A 23,468-nucleotide genomic window follows, 5' to 3' on the forward strand; every position below is an offset into this window, starting at 1 on the left:
AGGTCTAAAACTTACCTGTTTTTTGTGGTATACTGGCAGGAGTCATGTTTTAGTTTTTATCCACATAGATAGCCAGTTGATCTAGCATTATTCATTAAAAACACCAGTGCCTTTGTCTTGGTTCAAGTATGTGTGTGTGTGTGTGTGTGTGTGTGTGTGTGTGTGCGCATGCGCATGTTAATGTGTACACATTTCTGAATTTCTGAGTTAACCGTGCTATTTCATGGGTCTGTTCATTTATCCTTGTCCCAATACAACATTGACTGTATAAAGGCACTGTAACCTTGTAGGTCTCAATATGCCATAGAGTAAGTCCTTTTACTTCATTCTTCAAAATTGCCTTCACTCTTCTTGATCCTTTGTAATTTCACATGAAATTTGTAATAAGATTCTCAATTTCTACACATGAAAAAACCTTGGATTCTGATTTTGATTTTATTGAGCCAATAGAACAATTTGGAGAGATTTGCCATCTTTACAAGATGCTCATTCCATAAACAAGTTATGTAAGTCCCCCCATTTTGTACATCATCCTTGAACCCTGATTTTTGCATATTTGCTTATTTGTAATAATAGGTCATCTATAAAGATTTTATTTTCCACATACACATGTGTGTTGTCAATAATTCTATTTTATTTTCTATTTTAAATTTTAGCACTTCTATTTCTTCTTTTTGTCTTATTGCCAGCTAGTTCTTGAGTCAACATTAAGGGAAGTGCTTTTAATGGAGCATGTTGAAATCATTTCGTAACTCAAAGGGAAAGCTTTGTATATTTTACTATTAATAATAATGTTTTTGATTGTTTAGATTTTAATAAAAGTTTCTTTCTATATAAAATTTGCTAAATTGTTTTGTAGGGAACAGACAGTGAATTTTCATCTTTCAGCAGGTTGTTCATTTTATTATGACTTTGTGGTATCTTATATATGTCCACCTGTGCTTCAGTCTGATATCAATATTGCTGCTACCAATCACTGTGGACATGAAACTTGCTTTTTCATTATTTTATCATCAATCTTTCTGGTTTTGGGTGTGTATGTGTATGTGTGCGTGCATTTATGTTTAGGTGTGACTGTTACAAAGTGTTCATAAATGGATTTTCTGTTTTTAATATGATATGATCCTCTCTATCTTTTGATAGATAAATATAATTCATTTACATTTAATACAGTAATGGATATAAATAGACATTTTGTGTTTTCTGAATATCAGTCCATTTTTTTGCTCCCCTTTTTCTGTTTTTTGCCATCTACCTTCCTTTTTTTGATTGATAATGCTTTAATGTTTCATTTGCACTGTAATTTTGGAAACCATAGATTCTATGTCATTTTTTGAGTGATGCTATTCTTCAAATGCTAATATCAAAATGAATAATATATTGTAATAAATTTGAAATCATTCAGTATTTAAGCCTCTTCAAGAATTTTGCACTCTTCCAAATACCTCTTACTTCATTTATTTTTATCAAATTTTGCTTTTATCCTTTTTAAATGTCATAATGATTATTTTATAGCCCTCAGGTTATTAAATATAAGATATTTTATTACATTGTTCAATAGTTTTTTGTGGTATGCGGGCCTCTCACTGTTGTGACCTCTCCCTCTACCGAGCACAGGCTCCGGACATGCAGGCTCAGCGGCCATGGCTCACCGGCCCAGCCACTCCGCGGCATGTGGGATCTTCCCGGACCGGGGCACGAACCCGCGTCCCCTGCATCGGCAGGCGGACTCTCAATCATTGTGCCACCAGGGAAGCCCTGTTCAATAGTTTTTGTAGGTATTTGATTAATTCTGAATTCACTTCTGTCCTTATTGGGGAATAATCTTTATTAGTATACTAAAGAGCTATAGGCTCTAAACTTATAATTTACATATGAAAATCTCTTACTTTGTTCTAATTTATTCAAGAGAAATCTTACAATTATAAAATCCTTGACTGAGAGCTTCTCTGCCTCTTGTTACATTAAAGATAGTACCTCATTGTCTTCAGATCTTGTGCTGCTGATCAGAAGTCTGTCAGTGAAATGGTTGTTCCTATATAGATACTTTTCTTTTACCTTTGGTGACTTTTTAAATTTATTTTTGATCTTGAAACAATATAAAATAATGCAACAAAACATTTAAAGGGGCAAATGAAATTATAGCTTTTATTAAATATTACAAAATTTATGAAACAAAAATTAAGGCTGTAATTTGTTATGGCAGCCCTAGGAAACTGTTTTTTATAAAGAGGAAAACAACAGCCAAACATTTAATTGTTAATTTATAGTTATTGAGAATTTATTTTTTATCTATCATAATCTCAAATTTTTGATCTAAAGATTCATTTTATCTTCAGTTATCAGAAGTTCTTATGGATGCATTATCTTTTTTTTTTTCTTTCTTTGACTGTGTCAGGTCTTAGTTGCGACAGGTGGGATGTTTGTTGCAGTGAGCAGGCTCTTCATTGCAGTGCACAGGCTTCTCTCTAGTTGTGGCGCGCAGGCTCCAAAGCTCACGGACTCAGTAGTTGTGGCATGCAGGCTTAGTTGCCCCGTGGCCTGTGGGATCTTAGTTCCCTGACCAGGGATTGAACCCTTGTCTCCTGTATTGGAAAGCAGATTCTTAACCACTGGACCACCAGGGAAGTCGCATGGATGCATTATCTTTATTGTACTCTTGCATAATACATTTTATCAGTTGGAGACTAAGTTCAGTCTTTCTTCATTTCTGGAACATTTCTGGTGAAACCTTTTCTAATACTAACTCTATACTATCCTTGATTATCTTTCTATGGAAATTTTATCATGTTTATATTTAACATCTCAATCTATCATTCTTGCTTGTAAATGAAAATTTTAAGAATTTCTCCCTCTATTGAGCACCTAGAACTAACATAGTGTTGCAAGTCAATTATACTTCAATTAAAAAACAAACAAAACACCAAACACATAGAAAAAGAGACCCGATTTGTAGGACTAGAGGCAGAGGCGAGGGAGGAGGAATTGGATGAAGCTAGTCCAAAGGTATAAACTTTCAGTTATAAGATAAGTAAATCTGAGGATGTAATGTACAACATGGTGAATATAATTTACACTGCTGTATGTTATATCTGAAAGTTAAGAGAGAAATCCCAAAGTTCTCACAAGGAAAAATAGTTTTTTTCTTTTATTCTGTATCTATATGAAATTATGGATGCTCAGTAAACTTACTGTAGTAATCATTTCACGATGTATGCAAGTCAAATTATTATGCTGTATACCTTAAACATATAAAATGTTATATGCCAATTATAACTCAGTACAACTGGATGAAAAATGGATAGAATAAATTATAACAAAACATCTAAAAAAAGAATTTATCCCTTGTCTATATATGTTGAGATCTAGGTATATTCTTAAATATAATCTTTCACTGCATCATCTCCTTTTTTTTTTAACATCTTTATTGGAGTATAATTGCTTTACAATGGTGTGTTAGTTTGTGCTTCATAACAAACTGAATAAGTTATACATATACATATATCCCGATATCTCTTCCCGCTTGAGTCTCCCTCCCTCCCATCCTCCCTATCCCATCCCTCTAGGTGGTCAGAAAGCACCAAGTTGATCTCCCTGTGCTATGTGGCTGCTTCCCACCAGCTAGCTATTTTACATTTGGTAGTGTATATAAGTCCATGCCACTCTCTCACTTTGTGCCAGCTTACCCTTCCCCCTCCCCATATCCTCAAGTCCATTCTCTACTAGGTCTTCATCTTTATTCCTGTCTTGCCCCTAGGTTCTTCATGACCATTTTTGTTTTTGTTTTTTTAGGTCCCATATATATGTGTTAGCATACGGTATTTTTCTCTTTCTAACTTACTTCACTCTGTATGACAGACTCTAGGTCCATCCACCTCACTACAAATAACTCAATTTCGTTTCTTTTTATGACTGAGGAATACTGCATTGTATATATGTGCCACATCTTCTTTATGCCTTCATCTGTTGATGGACACTTAGGTTAATTCCATGTCCTGGCTATTGTAAATAGAGCTGCAATGAACATTGTGGTACATGATTCTTTTTGAATTATGGTTTTCTCAGGACATATGCCCAGTAGTGGTATTGCTGGGTCATATGGTAGTTCTATTTTTAGTTTTTTGAGGAACCTCCGTACTGTTCCCCATAGTGACTGTATCAATTTACATTCCCACCAACAGTGCAAGAGGGTTCCCTTTTCTCCACACCCTCTCCAGCACTTATTGTTTGTAGACTTTTTTGACGATGGCCATTCTGACCAGTGTGAGATGATATCTCATTGTACTTTTAATTTGCATTTCTCTAATGATTAATGATGTTGAGCATCCTTTCACGTGTTTGTTGGCAATCAGTATATCTTTTTTGGAGAAATGTCTATTTAGGTCTTCTGCCCATTTTTGGATTTAGTTGTTTGTTTTTTTTGATATTGAGCTGTATGAGTTGCTTGTATGTTCTGGAGATTAATCCTTTGTCAGTTGCTTCATTTGCAAATACTTTGTCCCATTCTGAGGGTTGTCTTTTGGTCTTGTTTATGGTTTCCTTTGCTGTGCAAAAGCTTTTAAGTTTCATTAGGTCCCATTTTTAAAATTTTTGTTTTTATTTCCATTTTTCTAGGAGGTGGGTCAAAAAGGATCTTGCTGTGATTTATGTCATAGAGTGTTCTGCCTATGTTTTCCTCTAAGAGTTTGATAGTGTCTGGCCTTACATTTAGGTCTTTAATCCATTTTGAGTTTATTTTTCTGTATGGTGTCAGGGAGTGTTCTAATTTCATACTTTAACATGTAGCTGTCCAGTTTTCCCAGCACCACTTATTGAAGAGGCTGTCTTTTCTCCACTGTATACTTTTGCCTCCTTTATCAAAGATAAGGTGTCCATATGTGCGTGGGTTTATCTCTGGGCTTTCTATCCTGTTCCATTGATCTATATTTCTGTTTTTGTGCCAGTACCATACTGTCTTGATTACTGTAGCTTTGTAGTATAGTGTGAAGTCAGGGAGCCTAATTCCTCCAGCTCCGTTTTTCTTTCTCAGGATTGCTTTGGCTAGTCAGGGTCCTTTGTGTTTCCATACAAATTGTGAAATTTTTTGTTCCAGTTCTGTGAGAAATGCCATTGGCAGTTTTATAGGGGTTGCATTGAATCTGTAGATTGCTTTGGGTAGTATAGTCATTTTCACAGTGTTGATTCTTCCAATCTAAGAACATGGTATCTTTAATTTCTTTCATCAGTGTTATATAATTTTCTGCATTCAGGTCTCTTCTCTCCCTCGCTAGGTTTATTCCAAGATGTTTTATTCTTCTTGTTGCAATGGTAAATGGGAGTGTTTTCCTAATTTCACTTTCAGATTTTTCATCATTACTGTATAGGAATGCAAGAGATTTCTGTGCATTAATTTTGTATCCTGCTACTTTACCAAATTCATTGATTAGCTCAACTAGTTTTCTGGTAGCATCTTTAGGACTCTCTATGTATAGTATCATGTCATCTGCAAACAGTGACAGCTTTACTTCTTCTTTTCCAATTTGGATTCCTTTTATTTCTTTTTCTTCTCTGATTGTTGTGGCTAAAACTTCCACAACTATGTAGAATAATAGTGGTGAGAGTGGACTACCTTGTCTTCTTCCTGATCTTAGTGGAAATGGCTTCAGTTTTTCACCATTGAGGATGATGTTGGCTGTGGGTTTTTCATATATGGCCTTTATAATGCTGAGGAAAGTTCCCTCTATGCCTACTTTCTGCAGGGTTTTTATCATAAATGGGTGTTAAATGGTGTACATATCTGTAATTTACAATTGACTGAGAAATATTTTTTCAGAATATCTAATAGGGCATATTTTATTAGTTCTTGTGTGTATAAAAATTGCATACATTATATATGTGTATATATGTATTTAATAACTGTATATTATTGTAATTATATTACTAAATGTATTACAGTAATGACTACCCCCACCCCAGCTCCTGGAGCTTCTGCCTGCTGAGATGTGACAGGGGTATCCTATTCCTCAGCAGCTTTCTCGACATCACTTCCCCAGTGGGGTTGAGTGATGGTCATTCATATTAGCCCAACTCTATTGTTTGAGAATAATTTGGCTAGAGTCTTAATATGCAGACATTTCTTCTGGATAAAGCTCTGACATGGCCAAAAGAACGAAACAACCGTATATTACCTAATAGATAAATATATTGATAGAGTGACCTCTTATGTTGGAAAACAGAATTCTGGTAACAGTTATAGTAAACTCTTTTCTTTGCTGAAACAGTGTAAGAGTTTTGCAATATAGTTATATCTTACTGAGACTTTCCTAGGCTACCATCTAATATGGATAATTATTAGGCTTAGGATTTCTGTTTTGATAGAAATATTTGTCCTACCACAAACTAGGATAAAATGCGTGTCAATTCCACTGACTAGAGTTGGAGGAATAGCTTAAAGTTCCCAAGCTCAGTTGCCGGACTACCCCAGTGGAGAATAGCATGTACTGATCATTCACACCTTTGTTTCCTGAGCTGCTATTATTTTAATGTAAAGAAGAAATTTTCTATTGGAAATGAGAAATTTTACTTAGGCTGTTTTAAAATAGAGGGGTAGACAGAAAGATAGGTAGGTGAGTAGAAAGGAAGAATGAAAGGAAACATGGAAGGGAGCATGGAAAGAAAAAAGGGAGGGAGGGAGGTAGGAAGGGAAGAAAGGAAGGAAAGGGAAGGAAGAAGGAAGGAAGGAAGGAATAGATTTGACCTAGAACTTCCATGTCCTGGAATTTAGTATAAAAAACACTAAAATATACCCAAAAATGTATGAAATTTAGAAACTGTAGCATTATATTGCACACAACAAGGTAATACATTAAATAAAATGTTCATGTGTGACAAAATAGTGTGTGAATGTTTAGACTATGTTGCAGAGAAATATTTAACATGGAAAATATATATGATGTTCTAAATGAAAGAAATAGATAATACTGTTCATATAATTTTAATTATATATATGAAAAATGTACAGTGAATAATGGAAAGTGGTATATATAAATTATTAACAATGATAACCTTTAGCTATCTGTTTCATATATGTATTATTTCTTTAGCATTTTATCAAATTTCATGTTTTTCTAAGAGATTTAGAAAACTTGATGTCAAAATCTCATGTCACATAGGTAGATATGAGTTTATTCACACAGTGAACCAGATTATTGAAACTTTAAGCTCTAAGTATAAAATGTCCGAGAGTCTGTAATATTCTGAATACAAAGAAAAACAAAAAAGGTAAAGATAAATGTATAGACTTTTGCTTCTATAAAGTTCCTGACTTTGGTGGTGATGTCCTACGACAGGTATGTGGCAACCTGCCATCGCCTCCAGTACAATGTCATCATCTTGTTAATAATAATGTTGATAATATTGAGATCATCTTAACAGTCTTGTAAATTTAGTGAAATATATTTGCTTCTCCAAAAGAAGTCAGTAAAGATGTATCAGGATTAAACAAATAAAATTAAGAATACATTATCCCCTTAACAATTTATATACTGTCCCAAATTATATATTTCCCTATTAAATGAGGATATCAAATTTTGGCAACAATCATGATAAAAATTAATTATTTAACATCCAATAAAAGCAGATATTGCTTTGAAAATATGATTCTTTTAAAAAAAGGAGACAATTTTTAATGAAATAACTGATTCCAATCTGAAGTAGGAAATCATAAGATGAGTAGAGGATAGTTTGTTAAGCCAGAAGGAAGAAAGTACTTAAAAATTATGGATTAATAACTTTATAATGGAAATAACTCGGAGACACCACCTTAACCAAGTAATCCACTTGAACATCACCAATACTGGGCCAAATTAACATTATCTGTGTATTAACTGAAGGCATTAAGAAGGATACTTTTATTTTTCTGCCAAAAGTTTTTAATCTGGACTAAAACACGGACAATCAATGGAAAACCGCAATTGAGAGATATTATACAAAACAAGAGAAGAGCTCAGGGGCTTCTCTGGTGGCTCAGTGGTTGAGAGTCCGCCTGTTGATGCAGGGGACATGGGTTCGTGCCCCGGTCCGGGAGGATCCCACGTGCCTGAGCCTGCGCGTCCGGAGCCTGTTCTCCGCAGAGGGAGAGGCCACAGCAGTGAGAGGCCCGTGTACCGCAAAAAAAAAAAAAAAAAAAAAAAAACACCACAAGAGCTCATACTCTTCACAAGTATCAGAGTCAAGGCAAGAAAAGCTAACTATTTAAGATTAGAGAGTATGATAAGTGATACTGGATTTGAACTTTAGACTACAGGGGCAGAAAATGCTGTATTTAGAATAGTGAATTATGTTAACGTTATGTCTCCAGATTCTGGTAATTATACTGAGAACAGATCAGTGAATTTACTTGTTATTGAGAAATAAAAGAGTTTAGGAATAAATTGTCAGTATGTGAATATGGTTTCAATATAATCTTCTGTGGTCTATAGAAAATTGATACTATGTGCATACAGAGAAAATAAATGATAAGGCAAACATGAAAAAAACAATTTGGTAAACTATATACTAGTATTATTTATAATTCCTGATACTTATATGAAAACTTGAATTACTTCACAATAACAAGTAAGAAAACAAAAGGTAAAGAAACTTTGGAGAAAAAAACTAAGTGAAGTAGGGACAAGTACACAAGCTTCCTCTGAATTCACTTCAGGTAGGTAACTCTGGTTTTCATTGCTATCCAGCTCTGACCTTTCCATCACACTTCAGTCCTTTTCAGACTGTCATTAGGAATGGAGGGCAACAAATACAGAATTCATGCTGGTAGGATTCCAGCTCAGTGAAGAGATGGAATTGCTCCTCTTTGGTATCTTCTCCCTGTTATATGCCTTCAACCTGCTGGCAAATGGCATGATCTTGGGACTCATTTCCCTAGACCCCAGACTGCACTCCCCCATGTACTACTTCCTTTCTCATCTGGCCATCATTGACATATCCTATGCTTCCAGCAATTTGCCCAGTTTGCTGGAAAACCTACTGAAACACAAAAATACTATCTCCTGTTTCTCATGCATTATGCAGACGCTTCTCATTTTGAGTTTGGTTCTATAGAGTGCCTGATTTTGGTGGTGATGTCCTATGACAAGTCCGTGGCAGTCTGCCACCCCCTCCAGTACACTGTCATCATGAACTGGAGATTGTGCATGGTCCTAGCCATCACTTCCTGGGCATGTGGATTTTCCCTGGCTCTAGTACAAGTAATTCTCTTACTTCCTCTGTGGGCCCCAGGAGTTGAGCCACTTCTATGAAATTCGCTTTGTCCTCAAATTGGCCTGTGGTGAAACCTGTATCAACGAAATATTCCTCTTTGCTGATGGTGTGTTTATCTTAACTGTGCCCCTTTCCCTGATGCTGGTCTCCTACGTGCGCATCCTGTGGGCCATCCTGAAGATCCAGTCAAAGGAGGGCCACAAGAAAGCCTTTTCCACCTGCTCCTCCCACCTCTGTGTGGTTGGGTTCTACTTTGGCATCGCCATGATGGTTTATATGGTCCCCGACAATAGTCAATGAGAGGAGCAGCTGAAGATCCTTTTCCTGTTTTACACTGTCTTCAACCCATTGCTGAACCCCCTTGTCTACAGTTTAAGGAATGCTCAAGTGAAGGCTGCCTTCTGCAGAGTATTGCAGAAAAAGCGGACAATGTGAAGCAGGGTACAACTTGGTTCGGTGGATTTTTCTCCTTAAGAGATATGATTGCTGTTGCAAAAAACTAAATTGCTGGATCATATGGTAATTCTATTTTTAGTTTTTTAAGGAATCTCCTTACTATTCTACATAGTGGCTGTATCAGTTTACATTCCCACCAACAGTGCAAGAGGGTTCCCTCTTCTCCACACCCTCTCCAGCATTTGTTGTTTGTAGATTTTCTGATGATGCTCATTCCGACTGGTGTGAGGTGATACCTCATTGTAGTTTTGATTTGCATTTCTCTAATAATCAGTGATGTTGAGCAGCTTTTCATGTGCCTCTTGGCCATCTGTATGTCTTCTTTGGAGAAATGTCTGTTTAGGTCTTCTGCCCATTTTTGGATTGGGTTGTTTGTTTTTTTAATATTGAGCTGCATGAACTGTTTATATATTTTGGAGATTAATCCTCTGTCCATTTATTCATTTGCAAATATTTTCTACCATTCTGAGGATTGTCTTTTCATCTTGTTTATAGTTTCCTTTGCTGTACAAAAGCTTTTAAGTTTCATTAGGTCCCATTTGTTTATTTTTGTTTTTATTTCCATTACTCTAGGAGGTGGGTCAAAAAAGATCTTGTTGTGATTAATGTAAAAGAGTGTTATTCCTGTTTTTCTCTAAGAGTTTTATAGTGTCCTGTCTTACATTTAGGCCTTTAATCCATTTTGAGTTTATTTTCCTGTATGGTGTTAGGGAGTGTTCTAATTTCATTCTTTTACATGCAGCTGTCCAGTTTTCCCAGCACCACTTATTGAAGAGACTGTCTTTTCTCCATCGTATATCCTTGCCTCCTTTGTCAGAGATTAGTTGACCGTATGTGCGTGATTTTATCTCTGGGCTTTCTATCCTGTTCCATTGATCTATATTTCTGTTTTTGTGCCAGAACCATATTGTCTTGATAACTGCAGCTTTGTAGTATGGTCTGAAGTCAGGGAATCTGGTTCCTCCAGCTCCGTTTTTTTTTCCCCTCCAGATTGCTTTGGCTATGTGGGGTCTTTTGTGTCTCCATACAAATTTTAAGATTTTGTTGTCCTAGTTATGTAAAAAATCCCGTTGGTTATTTGATAGGGATTGCATTGAATCTGCAGATTGCTTTGGGTAGTATAGTTATTTTCACAGTATGGATTCTTCCAATCCAAGAACATGGTATATTTCTCCACCTGTTTGTGTCATCTTTGATTTCTTTCATCAGTGTCTTATAGTTTTCTGAGTACAGGCCTTTTACTTCCTTAGGTAAGTTTATTCCTAGGTGTTTTATTCTTTTTGTTGCAGTGGTGAATGGGATTGTTTCCTTTATTTATCTTTCTGATATTTCATTGTTAGTATATAGGAATGCAAGAGATTTCTGTGCATTAATTTTGTATCCTGCAACTTTACCAAATTCATTGATTAGTAGTTTTCTGGCGGCATCTTTAGGATTCTATATGTATGGTGTCATGTCCTCTGCAAACAGTGACAGTTTTACCTCTTCTTTTCCAGTTTGTATTCCTTTCATTTCTTTTTCTTTTCTGATTGCCGTGGCTAGGACTTCCAAAACTGTGTTGAATAACAGTGATGAGAATGGACATCCTTGTCTTTTTCCTCATCTTAGATGAAATGGTTTCAGTTTTTCACCATTGAGAATGATGTTGGCTGTGGATTTGTCATATATGGCCTTTATTATGTTGAGGTAGATTCCCTCTATGCTCATTTTCTGGAGAGTTTTTATCAGAAATGGATGCTGAATTTTGTCAAAGATTTTTCTGCATCTATTGAGATGATTATATAGTTTTTATTCTTCAGTTTGTTAATGTGGTTAACAACCACTGATTGATTTGCAGGTATCGAAAAATCCTTGTATCCCTGAGATAAATCCCACTAGATCATGGTGTATGATCCTTTTAATGTATTGTGGGATTTGATTTGCAAGTATTTTGTTGAGGACTTTTGCCTCTATGTTCATCAGTGACATTGCCTTGTAATTTTCTTTTTTTGTGGTATCTTTGTCTAGTTTTGGTATCAGCATGATGGTGGCCTTATAGAATGAGTTTAGAAGTGTTCCTTCCTCTGCAATTTTCTGGAATAGTTTCAGAAGCATACTTGTTAACTCTTCTCTAAATGTTTGATAGAATTTACCTGTGAAGACAACTGGTCCTGGACGTTTGTTTGTTGTGAGTTTTTTGATCACACATTCCATTACAGTACTTTTAATTAGTCTGTTCATATTTTTTATTTCTTCCAGTTCAGTCTTAGGAGATTGTACCTTTCTAAGCATTTGTCCATTTCTTCTAGGTTGTCCATTTTATTGGCATACAGTTGCTTGTAGTAGTCTCTTATGGTCCACAGATTTTTCTGATGTTTTAAACTTGGACATTGGTTTCCCTGCCCTCAGACTGAAACTTACACAATCAGCTACCCTAGCTCCTCAGCCTTTGGATTCATACTGAAACTACAGCACTCTTCTCCTGGATCTCCAGCTTAATGACTGCAGATCTGGGGACTTCTCAGCCTTGAACAGGGAGAAATGAGACAGTGGGACAGGGCAGAGAGGTCCGACTTGGGGTTTCAGCTGTGGCTTTCCTCCACCCCTGGCTACCAAGCTGCAGAGAAGGCAGTAGCTGGTACCCCTGCAGGCTGCCCCAATCTCTCTCTCGAGTTTCCCATTCTGATCAGATATGTTGAAGACAAAATAGGAGCAGAGACATTTGAGACAGAAATTGCTGGAGAGAAGTTCTCGAGTAGGAAAGAGGGATGGAATTTATAGTACAATTTGTAGGCTGGCCTTCTCTGGGGAAAAACTAGTAACTCCACAGGAAGGGCAGAGAAGTTGAGATAAATGCACAAATTCAGCAACTCAGTGTGTTAGTTAGGATTGCACAAACTGGCATCTGATTGCTTTTTATGGTCTCAGTTACTCTCATTCAGTAGCTAAGACTGTGGGTGGAAGGATTTATGGGAAGTTTAAAGAAAGAGAAAATAATTAAAAAAAAAAAAAGCTGAGAGAAGAGACTAGGAAATACACTATGATTTCTGGGAGCATCAAGGGCCAATCAATGTAAATACTCATGAATTTAACGGATCTGAGTCATCATGTTTGTTTGTTGTCCTGTGTTTCTGTGGGTTCAGGAAAAGCCATCCATCATCTAAATCCAGTGCTTACAACACTGTGCTTACAACAGAAAGGGGATAATGGCCTCTCCAGATATAGTATATACATTTAGGGGGCAAATATTTTTGAAATTGAGGAAATACTTAAGGTGTAGCTTAAAGCAGGAAAGCATTCAGGCAATAGGATTCAATCTACATGAGTTTCCAAGTAATGATTAATATTTGCAATGGAAAATTTTGATAATTATTGCACATTCACACTTTTCAGCAGAGATTGTTCACTCCCTGAGAAAGATATAGTCCTTTGAGGGGCTACCTTAATAAGCTCCATGGGGGTCACATTTATTACATCCTGAATCTTTCCCAAAGTAAGATATGGAGACAGGAACAATTTCAAGATCAAGTACATAACACATTCGTATCCTTGGGGATTGTACTATGGGAGATAATCAGTAACGTATGACTTATCTGTTAAATTTTTATACCAAGGTCCTCGAGCACAGACATCTTTGCCATCCTTCATGAGTTCTAACTTCTCTGCATGAGCAGGTACACACATCTATGCACACACACACACACTCTCTCTCTCTCTCACACACACACACACACACACACCCCTGTACACTATCAAAGATAACAAAGCAGGAGAGCCAAGAGGGGAAGGGAAGGTTTTGCACTGCTTTGTAGGAAAGACCTAGAATGGTGGGAATATGATTTGTAATTCGTTCCCTGGACTCCACAGGAATGTCTCTGGGGAATGGGTTGGTTTTAGTTGATCAGACTATAAAGCACATATATATATATATATATATATATATATATATGTTCCTTATCCTCCCTGTGTCCTCTCCTCTCCAGCAGGGTAGAAGAGGTATCTGGGACTCATCACACACTGCACTTGCTTCAGGAAGTAGGTGACTCAGCTCCAGCCATTCCCCATCTTTGTGAGTTTTCCTGTACATTCAAGCTCATTTTGAGAAAAATACTAGAAGTAGTACCCACTCCCTCTTTGAAGAAATCGTTATTTTTATACCAGTTAATGGTTTACAGAGGAGCAAGATAGAAGACTGGCAGAAGTCATCAGGTTTAGAAAGAAGAAAAAGGCACCTTCGTGAGACCCCTTTCTTGCACTGTGCCTGGGGTCTCAGAGTCACATCTGAATCCCATGCTGTCTAAACATAGTTTTCTTATTCCTCTGAATCAGAGCCCCTCCCCAGTCACACTTATGGGAAGCACCTGGTGAAAATTGATGTCCCTGAGTCATGATATAAAACTGAACAGGGTATAAAAGCCCTCTAATTCTGTTGCCTCCTTTTCAAATTGCTGAAGCTGGAGGTGGGGTGTGTAATTTGTCCTTCACTATCTTTAATTTCTTCCTCTGCTGAGGACCATCTTCTTACACTACATACTGGAAATATCCTCCTGCCAGAGAAGTGAGGAAAATTAGCATCCTTTTCTTTGCTGCCCATGAGGGAGGTGTTAATAAGTGGAAGGGAGAAACTCTGAGGTTAAATTTATATAAGCTTACAACAAGAAACAGAAAGAGAGTTTATTCTCTTCCGAGGTTATGAGTCATACCCAGGGAAATATGTGTAGGAATTCTGGAGGCTTATGAGATTGGTGAGAGTTAGTAAGGATTGAGGAGAACAGGTGAAGCTTTCCTGGGAGGTCATTTTAAGAGCTTTTGAAAATGGGCGTACGTTCAGGAGTTAGAGCAGAGGATTTGTTATCTGCGCATGTAATTCATTCTTGGCCCTGGTAGTTGATAGAGTGGACAATATATTTATTTCTCTAATTTCATAATGCACACCTATAACGTGGTGACAACATATTAATCAATTCACAAGATTAAATAAAATACCACGTATGGTGTATATACCTGAGGTTCTGAAACACAGTAAACACTAATCAACACGTGTCATTATGATAATCTCACCGCTTTGCATCCCAATCTCATTCTTCAGTAGATGACAATATGCATCTACTTGAGGGGACGTATTCCCCTTAGAAGTGGCAACACAGGCTCTATAGGCCCCTGTTTATTGGATATTAGGGAGATACAGATCATAATAAACCACCAGGGGTGTAAGAAGTTTGAATTAGCAAAGCTATTGTATGGCCAAGTGTTATGTCCTCTAAATTGTGATATTTGCCTCAGGTTATGGCCTTTGAGATGTTTGAAAATATATTTACATTCTATGATAACATATCTGCTCCTGACTTTCCCCAGAATATTTCCTGCACAAACAATCAAACACAAGTGATCTTTGTTTTCCTCCAGGGAGAATGTTCATCAAAACTTTTTTCCCTCAGGAAAGATGTTTATAGGTGTAATGACTAATGGGGCCTCCTTGGAAAATCTAAGTTCTCAAGAGAGTTATGAGAATTGTTTGTATTGAACCAATTATAAAATACAACCTTTGGCAGATGCAAACTATTACATTTAGAATGAAAAAACAATAAGGTCCTACTGTATAGCACAGGGAACTATATCCGATCTCCTAGGATAAACCATAATGGAAAATACTATTTTAAAAAAAGAAGGTATATATGTGTGTAACTGAGTCACTTTCCTGTACAGCAGAGACTGGCGCAACACTGTAAGTCAACTATGCTTCAATTTTTTAGAAAAAGAAAAAAACCCAAACTTTGCTCCCCGAAGTGGAGAGAATAACAGCTTTATTATTCTCCATCATCATCAGAAAGTGAAGTAAACATTTTCAACTCTGGAATTTCTCATGTGGAGACTACTATCAAGAGGAATAGTCTCCTTTCTGTGGGATTGTCTGTAGGTTAAGGTTGAATCTTAAGGTAACAGCCAGAACTAACACCATCATATGTAGATGAGATTTATTTGCACTGGTAGGTGGTTTGGGATAAGGACTACTGCAGTAGGATGAAGAGGCAGCAGAATTCACCTGGGCTACGGTGAGAGAAAAAAATTATATCATGGATGTCTGTTTCTCTGAGCCAGAGTTTGTATTTAGTGCAGCTGAACTCGTAAATAAAGACATTCTCATGGGGAGATAGATCTTCCTAGCTGAGCTGTGAGCACAGGAATTCTGAATCTATTTCCCATCGTTCTCCACATCATCTCCAACAATGTGACTAAGAATGGAGTCCAGAACTGACACTACTGGAAAGGAGACAAAGAAAACGAGAGCCTCCTTGTCGAGGCTGTGGCCTCTGCACGTGGCTCTCTGAACTCAGCCACAGAGATGAAAGGACTTCACACACCTAGATGAAAGTATTGATGTGAAGAGTTGTTAAATAACTTATCCCAAAATCACTTAATGGAAAGATAAGGATAACTGTATGTAATTATGGATACTTCCACAAGTAAAATTTTCATAACATTTGCTACTAATCTTGGTATCACTGAGTAACTAGCAATCAGCCTAAAAACAAAAGTCCTAGTGATAGTGTCTACGAGCAATATTTTATTGCCTTTCATGAAACAATGAAATAGTTAAGTGTGACTTGTAGTTACTTCCGAGGTATATTCTCCCACTTTATTCATGAGTGTTGGTATATATCATACTCTGATAGCATCCATCTTTTAGGAAAATGTTTTTCTGGTTCCATAATAGGATAGGATGAAAGCCAGTGCTTCTGGATTTTCTAAATCGACCATTGAGGTGGAGATATATAGTAAAACTCTTTAGTGCAAGAAACATTTTTCAGAGTTTCCTGTGTTGTATGTTCAGTGGAAACCACTGCCCAGGTGAGGAAGTGATCTTACTGTTTTTTATTTCCATGAGTTGATGCACTTAAATTGCATCAATTAACAAATTGCACTGTCATTCAGCCATCAGTGCTTTTATGTTTTCTTCTCTCTCCCATTGCTGTAACGGTATCAGTGTTCTGTGACATCTTAACTTTTATTTTTAGCTTTAATTTCAGTTTGAATTTAAAAAGTAATATTAATATAATGGTAATCAAAATGAGGAATAGGGCTTCCCTGGTGGCACAGTGGTTGAGAGTCCGCCTGCCGATGCAGGGGACACGGGATCGTGCCCCGGTCCGGGAAGATCCCACATGCCGCGGAGCGGCTGGGCCCGTGAGCCATGGCCGCTGAGCCTGCGCGTCCGGAGCCTGTGCTCCGCGACGGGAGAGGCCACAACAGTGAGAGGCCCACGTACCGCAAAACAAATAAGAGGAATAAGTGATTAATAATTCAAAATAGAAAATAACCACAACTGAAAGAAAAATGGGAAGATGGTGATGTATGACGCAAATGTTCCTCATCAGTAGAAATAGGTTATCTTTATTTAAATTATCAAATTTTCAGTTTAGACATTAAATATATTTTAATTATTGCTGATTGCTTTCAAGAGTGTCTCAAAACATTATATATTCCTGATGTTTCTTACTCAATTCTAAGTTCTAGAAAATTAGTTTTGTAGCTAAATTTAATATCACATACCTAATACCCTGTTACATAGAATCCTCCATCACTTGATCGTATGTATGGAAAATAAAATGTCGAGGACTTCAGGTGAGCTTTTGCTCATAAAAAGACACCACCCCATCTTAACTGATGCTTCTCTCAGTTTCTTAGTTTAAAAACTTCAAAGCTCTGCCATACATTGAAACTGAGATTTCAAACTTACTTAAACAGTTCTTCCTCTTTTAATTAATAGAACTCCCTCTTTAGATTTCTCCAAATTGTAAATACAAAGCAGTTATTACCTATAAGATGCATTTAAGTGTTATATAATTTTTCTGTAGGTTTCCAGTACTCCAATATTACAGACTGATTCCAATTTACCCTTAGAAAACAATATATTTTAAACTGATTAGTTGAATTATTATAGTTTTTCAAATAAAATTATTGTCAAATTATTAACACCTAACGGTAAAAAATTTCTTTAAAGCAAAAATCACAACTTTGCAAAACAGGATTTACATATCAGCCTTCAGTGTATGTGTTCTTCATTGAATCGACCCTCATTCATTTAAGAAAAACTGAGTGTCTTTTACATCATAGTGAACTATGGTGACCACTCAAAAAGACAAAATGATGTATATGATAATACATATTCCCAGGATACATTTTATATGGTAAGTACAACATGTGAATTCAACTGAGTGGCTTTGTTTTTATCACACTTCTCACTATTTCATCTTTGACTATGTCCTAAAAAATAACCGGATATTTATAGTGATAATGTAATTATTTTTACAGATATCTTTGACCAATATTGCACATTTAATAACAGTTTATAGCAACTCCTCATTCATAAAGAGTTAGTACACAGAACAGCCTTGAATCCACCAATGCAGAAAGGACCATGTCATCTTTACCCAGACTTTTATCTGAGCCTACCTAGAAAGGATGAGCCGGCTGCCCGCCTTGTTCCTTATGGTAATTCTTTTTGTGTAAGCAAAGAGAGCTGTTTAACCAAGCAAGAAGTCAAGGCTCAGAACATCACAGGACTGTCCTGCACTTCAAGGCATCCCTTTGATCTTCTGTAAATAAGACAGTTGTCATTCGTTGGATAGTGAACACCTACGCATGTGTCCAAGATGGATCTCACCATATTCTCCAATCGATATATGCCTTTATTATATCCAGAAAAAAATATACAGTCATTGCCAATGCAGTTTCATTACTCAGATCATACTACTTGCATGGGTCTTAAAAAACAAAGACAATCATATATCTGCAGAAGAATAATTTTAGTACAAGTGAATTTAACTCACAACGTACTATTTACAGGTATACTTCATTTTATCATGATTTGCTTTATTGTACTTTGCACATACTGTGTTTTTACAAATTGAGAGTTTGTGGCAACACTCCGTTGTCAGATGATGGTTAGAATTTTTTAGCAATAAAGTATTTTTAAATTAAGGTATATACATTTTTTAGACATAATGTTATTTTGCACTTCATAGACTATAGTATAGTGTAAACATAACTTTCATATGCACTGAGAAACCAGAAAAAGAATGTCTGACTCTCTTTATTGTGATATTTGCTTTATTGCATTGGTGTGGAACTGAACCCACAATATATCTGAGGTATGAACTGAACCCATAGTATAGCCAAGGTATGCCTGTATTATCTATGTGGAAAATTTGCTGTGACTATGCAAAGTAAAATGACGTCTACCGTGTGTGTTTAAATGCTATGTTGCTATGCTAAATAACAACATGATAAATTTATTCTCTTCTGTGTAGCTGATAAGGTCCAGCTGAAAAGTCTTTTTTTTAATAGATCTTTATTGGAGTATAACTGCCTCACAATACTCTGTTAGTGTCTGCCATACACCAAAGTGAATCAGCCACATGCACACACATGTCCCCATATCCCCTCCCTCTTGAGCCCCCCTCCCACCCTCCCTCTCCCACCCCTCTAGGTCGTGGCAAAGCACCAAGCCAATCTCCCTGTGCTATGCGGCTGCTTCCCACTGGCTAAGAATAGTCTTACTTTTGATGTCAGTTACATAAGGAAAACTTCTTAGATTAGACCCTAAAATTGAGAGGAAAATCACTACATTGGATAGAGTTTTAAAATAGTTTTATGTATGAGCAATGGTAAATGTTTCATAACAAACTTTCTAAAGGGGGAGGAGGGAGCCTTACAATTTCAAGCAATCAGTGTGTCATCACTATGCAGAGTGGGAAAGGCAAAAGAACAATCAGTGCTAGTCAGCCAGCAAAAAACAGTTGCGTCAAATGTTGGAGCTATAGAGGTCATCCAATATCCCAGTAATCCCCCATATTTACTAGCTCTCTTTAAAATTAGAATGACTACATGTGACTGTTTTTGGTCTAAAAAGTGAGCAAAAGTAACAGCAGTCATTTCCAAGCTAAAGGCGTTAGGAGCAGATATGCATCTTCTGTTTCCCGACTGTGATCCATTATGTTCCACAGGGCACAGCTGCAAGATCACAGCAGGCTGCCTTGCCCACATCTGCAGTTGTTTGAGTGTAAAATACATATTGCTATACAAGACATTGACGACTCAAGGAATATCTGTTGTGTATCATGTAGGAGGATTAAAATGCATTGTATGTGAAGGAGTTGCCGTTTGGAAAACTTCAAAAACCTAGCAAGTAAGATATGAAAACGGGATGTGTCTGATGTATGTCAACCCTTTGGGATTTGAGGACAGTTAAATCAAGGCTCAAGGCAGAGGGTAGGATGAGACAAGGTCTCAGGGTTGGTGATTATGGGAGGATCAAGGTCTGCATATTGTTAGATTGTCCCCTGTGGGATCCTGCAGAAGCAGGCACCACGATGGAGTTTGGCATGCAGGATATTTATTAGGGAGTAACATTGAAGAATGAAGGGGAGGCAGGAAACCTGCAATGTCAGTGCAACAGAGGCTCATTCAACCCCACAGCCAACTGTGAAACACATTTTTCCCATGTTGGCCCAGACGGTGGGGCCATTAAATCCCCACCGCCATCAGCCATGGGTTGTGGGCAGTACCAGAAGCACATGCACAGTCTGTGATGGGATGAGGCCTCTATGCAGTCTAGGTAGCCCTGAGGGAGCTGATTGCTGGAGGCCACCTACTGGCACCCGGGGCAAAGCAGTCCTCTCTTGAAGTCGCGGCTCTCCTTCTCCACCACCCAGGTTGAATTCAAGTTCAAGGAGTCTCTATTTTTCTTTTTTTTGTTGTTGTTGTTTTCTTATTTACCACTTATCAAGTAATTGTAAGAAAAACCCCAAAGTAGCAGGTTATTCCCTGTTTGAGCCAGAGGTTTAAAGAGAATGCCTCTTAGGAGTCAGCATGATAGAAATGCCCTTCAGGTACGGCAACTACCAGGGAAGGATGAATTAAGCTTTACAAACTGCTGTCAGTCACATTTCCCACTGAGGGTTTCTTGCCCAGGTGAAGCTTTAGATTATCTAACTGCTTGGCTTGCTTTTACTTCTTTCTTAACAAGCAAATAAAGCATCCTTTGCCTCACCAGTTCCATTCCTAGGAATATATGCTAAGCTTTTAAGTTAAAGGATAGATAGATAGATAGGTAGATAGGTAGATAGATAGATAGACATACATACATATACATTTTGTATATATACACACATATATCGCACACATACACACATGCATGTACATTTTTTGCCCCATAACACATCATGGTGAATAAAATGGACATAGTCCATAACTTAATTGTCAAAAAATGAGATTCACTAAGTTACATTGTATGTATGAATGAAAAAAAAGCTGCTTCACTGTTAAATGAATGTCATAGAATTTTCACATGAGAAAGTGTTCATAAATGTTATTGCCAAAGGAAAAACAAAGGATAGGTATAATATTTGTTTCTTATCACTTTTTAAAATTTCTAATATATAGCCGGTAGATATATATGTATTACAAAGACTAGATATTCACGTATCGAAATAATTAAAATGTTTACCTTTACATCATAGACTTCTTAGTCATTTATATGACATTTTATTTTTCTGTTTCTAGAAAGTAGAAAATTGAATATCGTATCATCAGATATGACATGGATCTTATTTTCACTATGACTCAGTCTTTTGAAACTGTGACCTGTGACCTAAAATCGTGAGGAGTCAGCGAATTTTTCATACAGAAAGAAAAATAAGTAAAGGTACTAAGTGAATAACTAAAATAAAATTCTAGAATTGGAAGATTTTTTTTTTTTTTTGCGGTACGCGGGCCTCTCACCGTTGTGGAGCACAGGCTCCGGACGCGCAGGCTCAGCGGCCATGGCTCACGGGGCCCAGCCGCTCCGCGGCATGTGGGATCTTCCCGGACCGGGGCACGAACCTGTGTCCCCTGCATCGGCAGGCGGACTCTCAACCACTGCACCACCGGGGAAGCCCTAGAATTGTAAGATTTTTTTAAGCTAAAAATAAATCATCAGTTCATGTAAATATTGTTAAAGTACTGAAATAATTAGTTTCTTTATAAGGAAACAGAAAAGCTGAAGTAGAGGATCAAGAATAAAATTACTGACTCTATTACCCCACAATATTATTTTTACACTATGGTAAATACTTTGTCCTTCCTTTATAAATGTGGTTCTGAAATATTTGCTACATTAAGACTGAAAATAATTGAAACAGAACAGAAATTAGTATGTGTTTCCTCTGAATTCTTTTGAATTAAATAACTTCAAGTTTTATTAATTCTTTAGACTAATCTTTCTGTCATCCTTCTGTCCTTGGCAGACTATCTTTAGATGTGACGTGGGTCACATCTTGGTAGGATTTCCACTCAGTGCAGAGATGGCAGTGATCCTCTTCTGAATGTTCTATTTTCTGCCTTCAGCCTGCTGGGGAATGGCATGATCTCTGGACTCATCTGTCTGCATCCCAGACTGCACACCCTAGTGTAATTCTTCCTCTCTTACCTGTCGTCATTGACATGTCCTATGCTTCCAACAGTGTCCCTGAGATGTTGGTAAACTTAGCAGATCTGAATAGAACCCTCTCCTCTGTTCCATGCATAATGCAGACATTTTTGTATTTGACTTTTGCTCACATCGAGTGCCTGACATTCGTGGTGATGTTCTATGATAGGTTTGCAGCGCTTTGTCGTCCCCTCCAGTACACTGTCATCGTGAACTGGAGAGCGTGCACGGTCCTGGCCATCACTTCCTGGACATGTGGATTGATCCTGGCTCTGGTACATGCAGTTCTCCTTCTAAGGTTGTCCTTCTGTGAGTCCTAGGAAGTGGACCATGTCTTCTATGAAATCCTACCTGTCCTCACACTGGCCTGTGCTGACCCATGGATCAGTGAAGCTGTCATCTTTGCTGCCTGTGTATTTGTCTTAGGTCCTTTTGCTTGGTGCTGGTCTCCTATTCTAGCAGCCTCTGGACCATCCTGAGGATCCAGTCAGGAGAGGGCTGAAGAAAAGCCTTCTTTCTTCACCTGCTCCTCCCACCATGGTGTGGTTGGGCTTTTCTTTGGCACTGACATGGCACTGATATGGTCCCCATACTCTAGTCAAAGAGGAAATAAGAGAAAAAGCTGTTATTGTTTCACAGTGTCTTCAGTCCAATGCTGGACCCCCTCATCTACAGCCTCAGGAATGCTAAGGTGAAAGGTGCTCCATGGAGGGAACGGCAGAAGAGGTCCACGTGAGGGGTGGATAGAACTTTTGGCTAAGTAGAGCCTTCTTCCTCTGGAATGTGGTCGGAGGATGACTTCAAGGTCAGAAAAATTACCTAACAGCAAAATTTGATAAGAGAATCTGAATTGTCCAAGACACTACCTGAAAATAGGAAGAATTTTGATGTGCAGGTTTCATCTCTGGTGTTAAGCATTTTTGTCCAGAGATGAGACATCTGGATTATCAATACGCTTAAAGCCATAAAAATCTAAAGAGCACAATTTTTTCAAGAAATGGATTAATAGCTTATTTTTTAAATTCTTGTTGTTTAATTATTGAAACAATGTCATTACACTAAGTAACCAATTCAATCATAAGCATTCACATCGCCTGGTAACAAGTGTTAGTTTTCAGGGAAATGAACACCCAGAAGGAAAATTCCTGGCTGCAGAATGTTGCTCAATACATACAATCATTGCAGAAATAAATGTCTCTACAATACCAGTTATGAGTCAAGTGAAGACAGGACTGGGATTCACTGTTGGATAGCGAATAATTTCCAAGTCGTCTGACAAGAGTTGAAAAATACTTAGTATTGACCAAAAAAAGATAACACT

At 37.4% G+C, this 23,468-nt stretch overlaps 1 protein-coding gene and 1 pseudogene across 1 annotated transcript; both read left to right on the plus strand.

The window, feature by feature from the left end:
* The first annotated feature begins 1,626 nt into the window (after positions 1-1,626).
* On the plus strand, positions 1,627-9,675 carry LOC114901891 (olfactory receptor 2A2-like). The gene is given in 4 exon segments (XM_029234094.1): positions 1,627-1,654; positions 8,783-9,064; positions 9,067-9,241; positions 9,243-9,675. Coding segments are annotated over 4 exon segments (918 nt in total).
* A 10,853-nt stretch (positions 9,676-20,528) lies between these two features.
* LOC114901395 lies at positions 20,529-22,883 on the plus strand (annotated as a pseudogene).
* Positions 22,884-23,468: the final 585 nt, after the last annotated feature.

Source organism: Monodon monoceros, unplaced genomic scaffold, assembly GCF_005190385.1.
Source record: "Monodon monoceros isolate NGI ecotype Baffin Bay Population unplaced genomic scaffold, NGI_Narwhal_1 Super_Scaffold_2, whole genome shotgun sequence".
In the NCBI taxonomy this organism is placed as follows: domain Eukaryota; kingdom Metazoa; phylum Chordata; class Mammalia; order Artiodactyla; family Monodontidae; genus Monodon; species Monodon monoceros.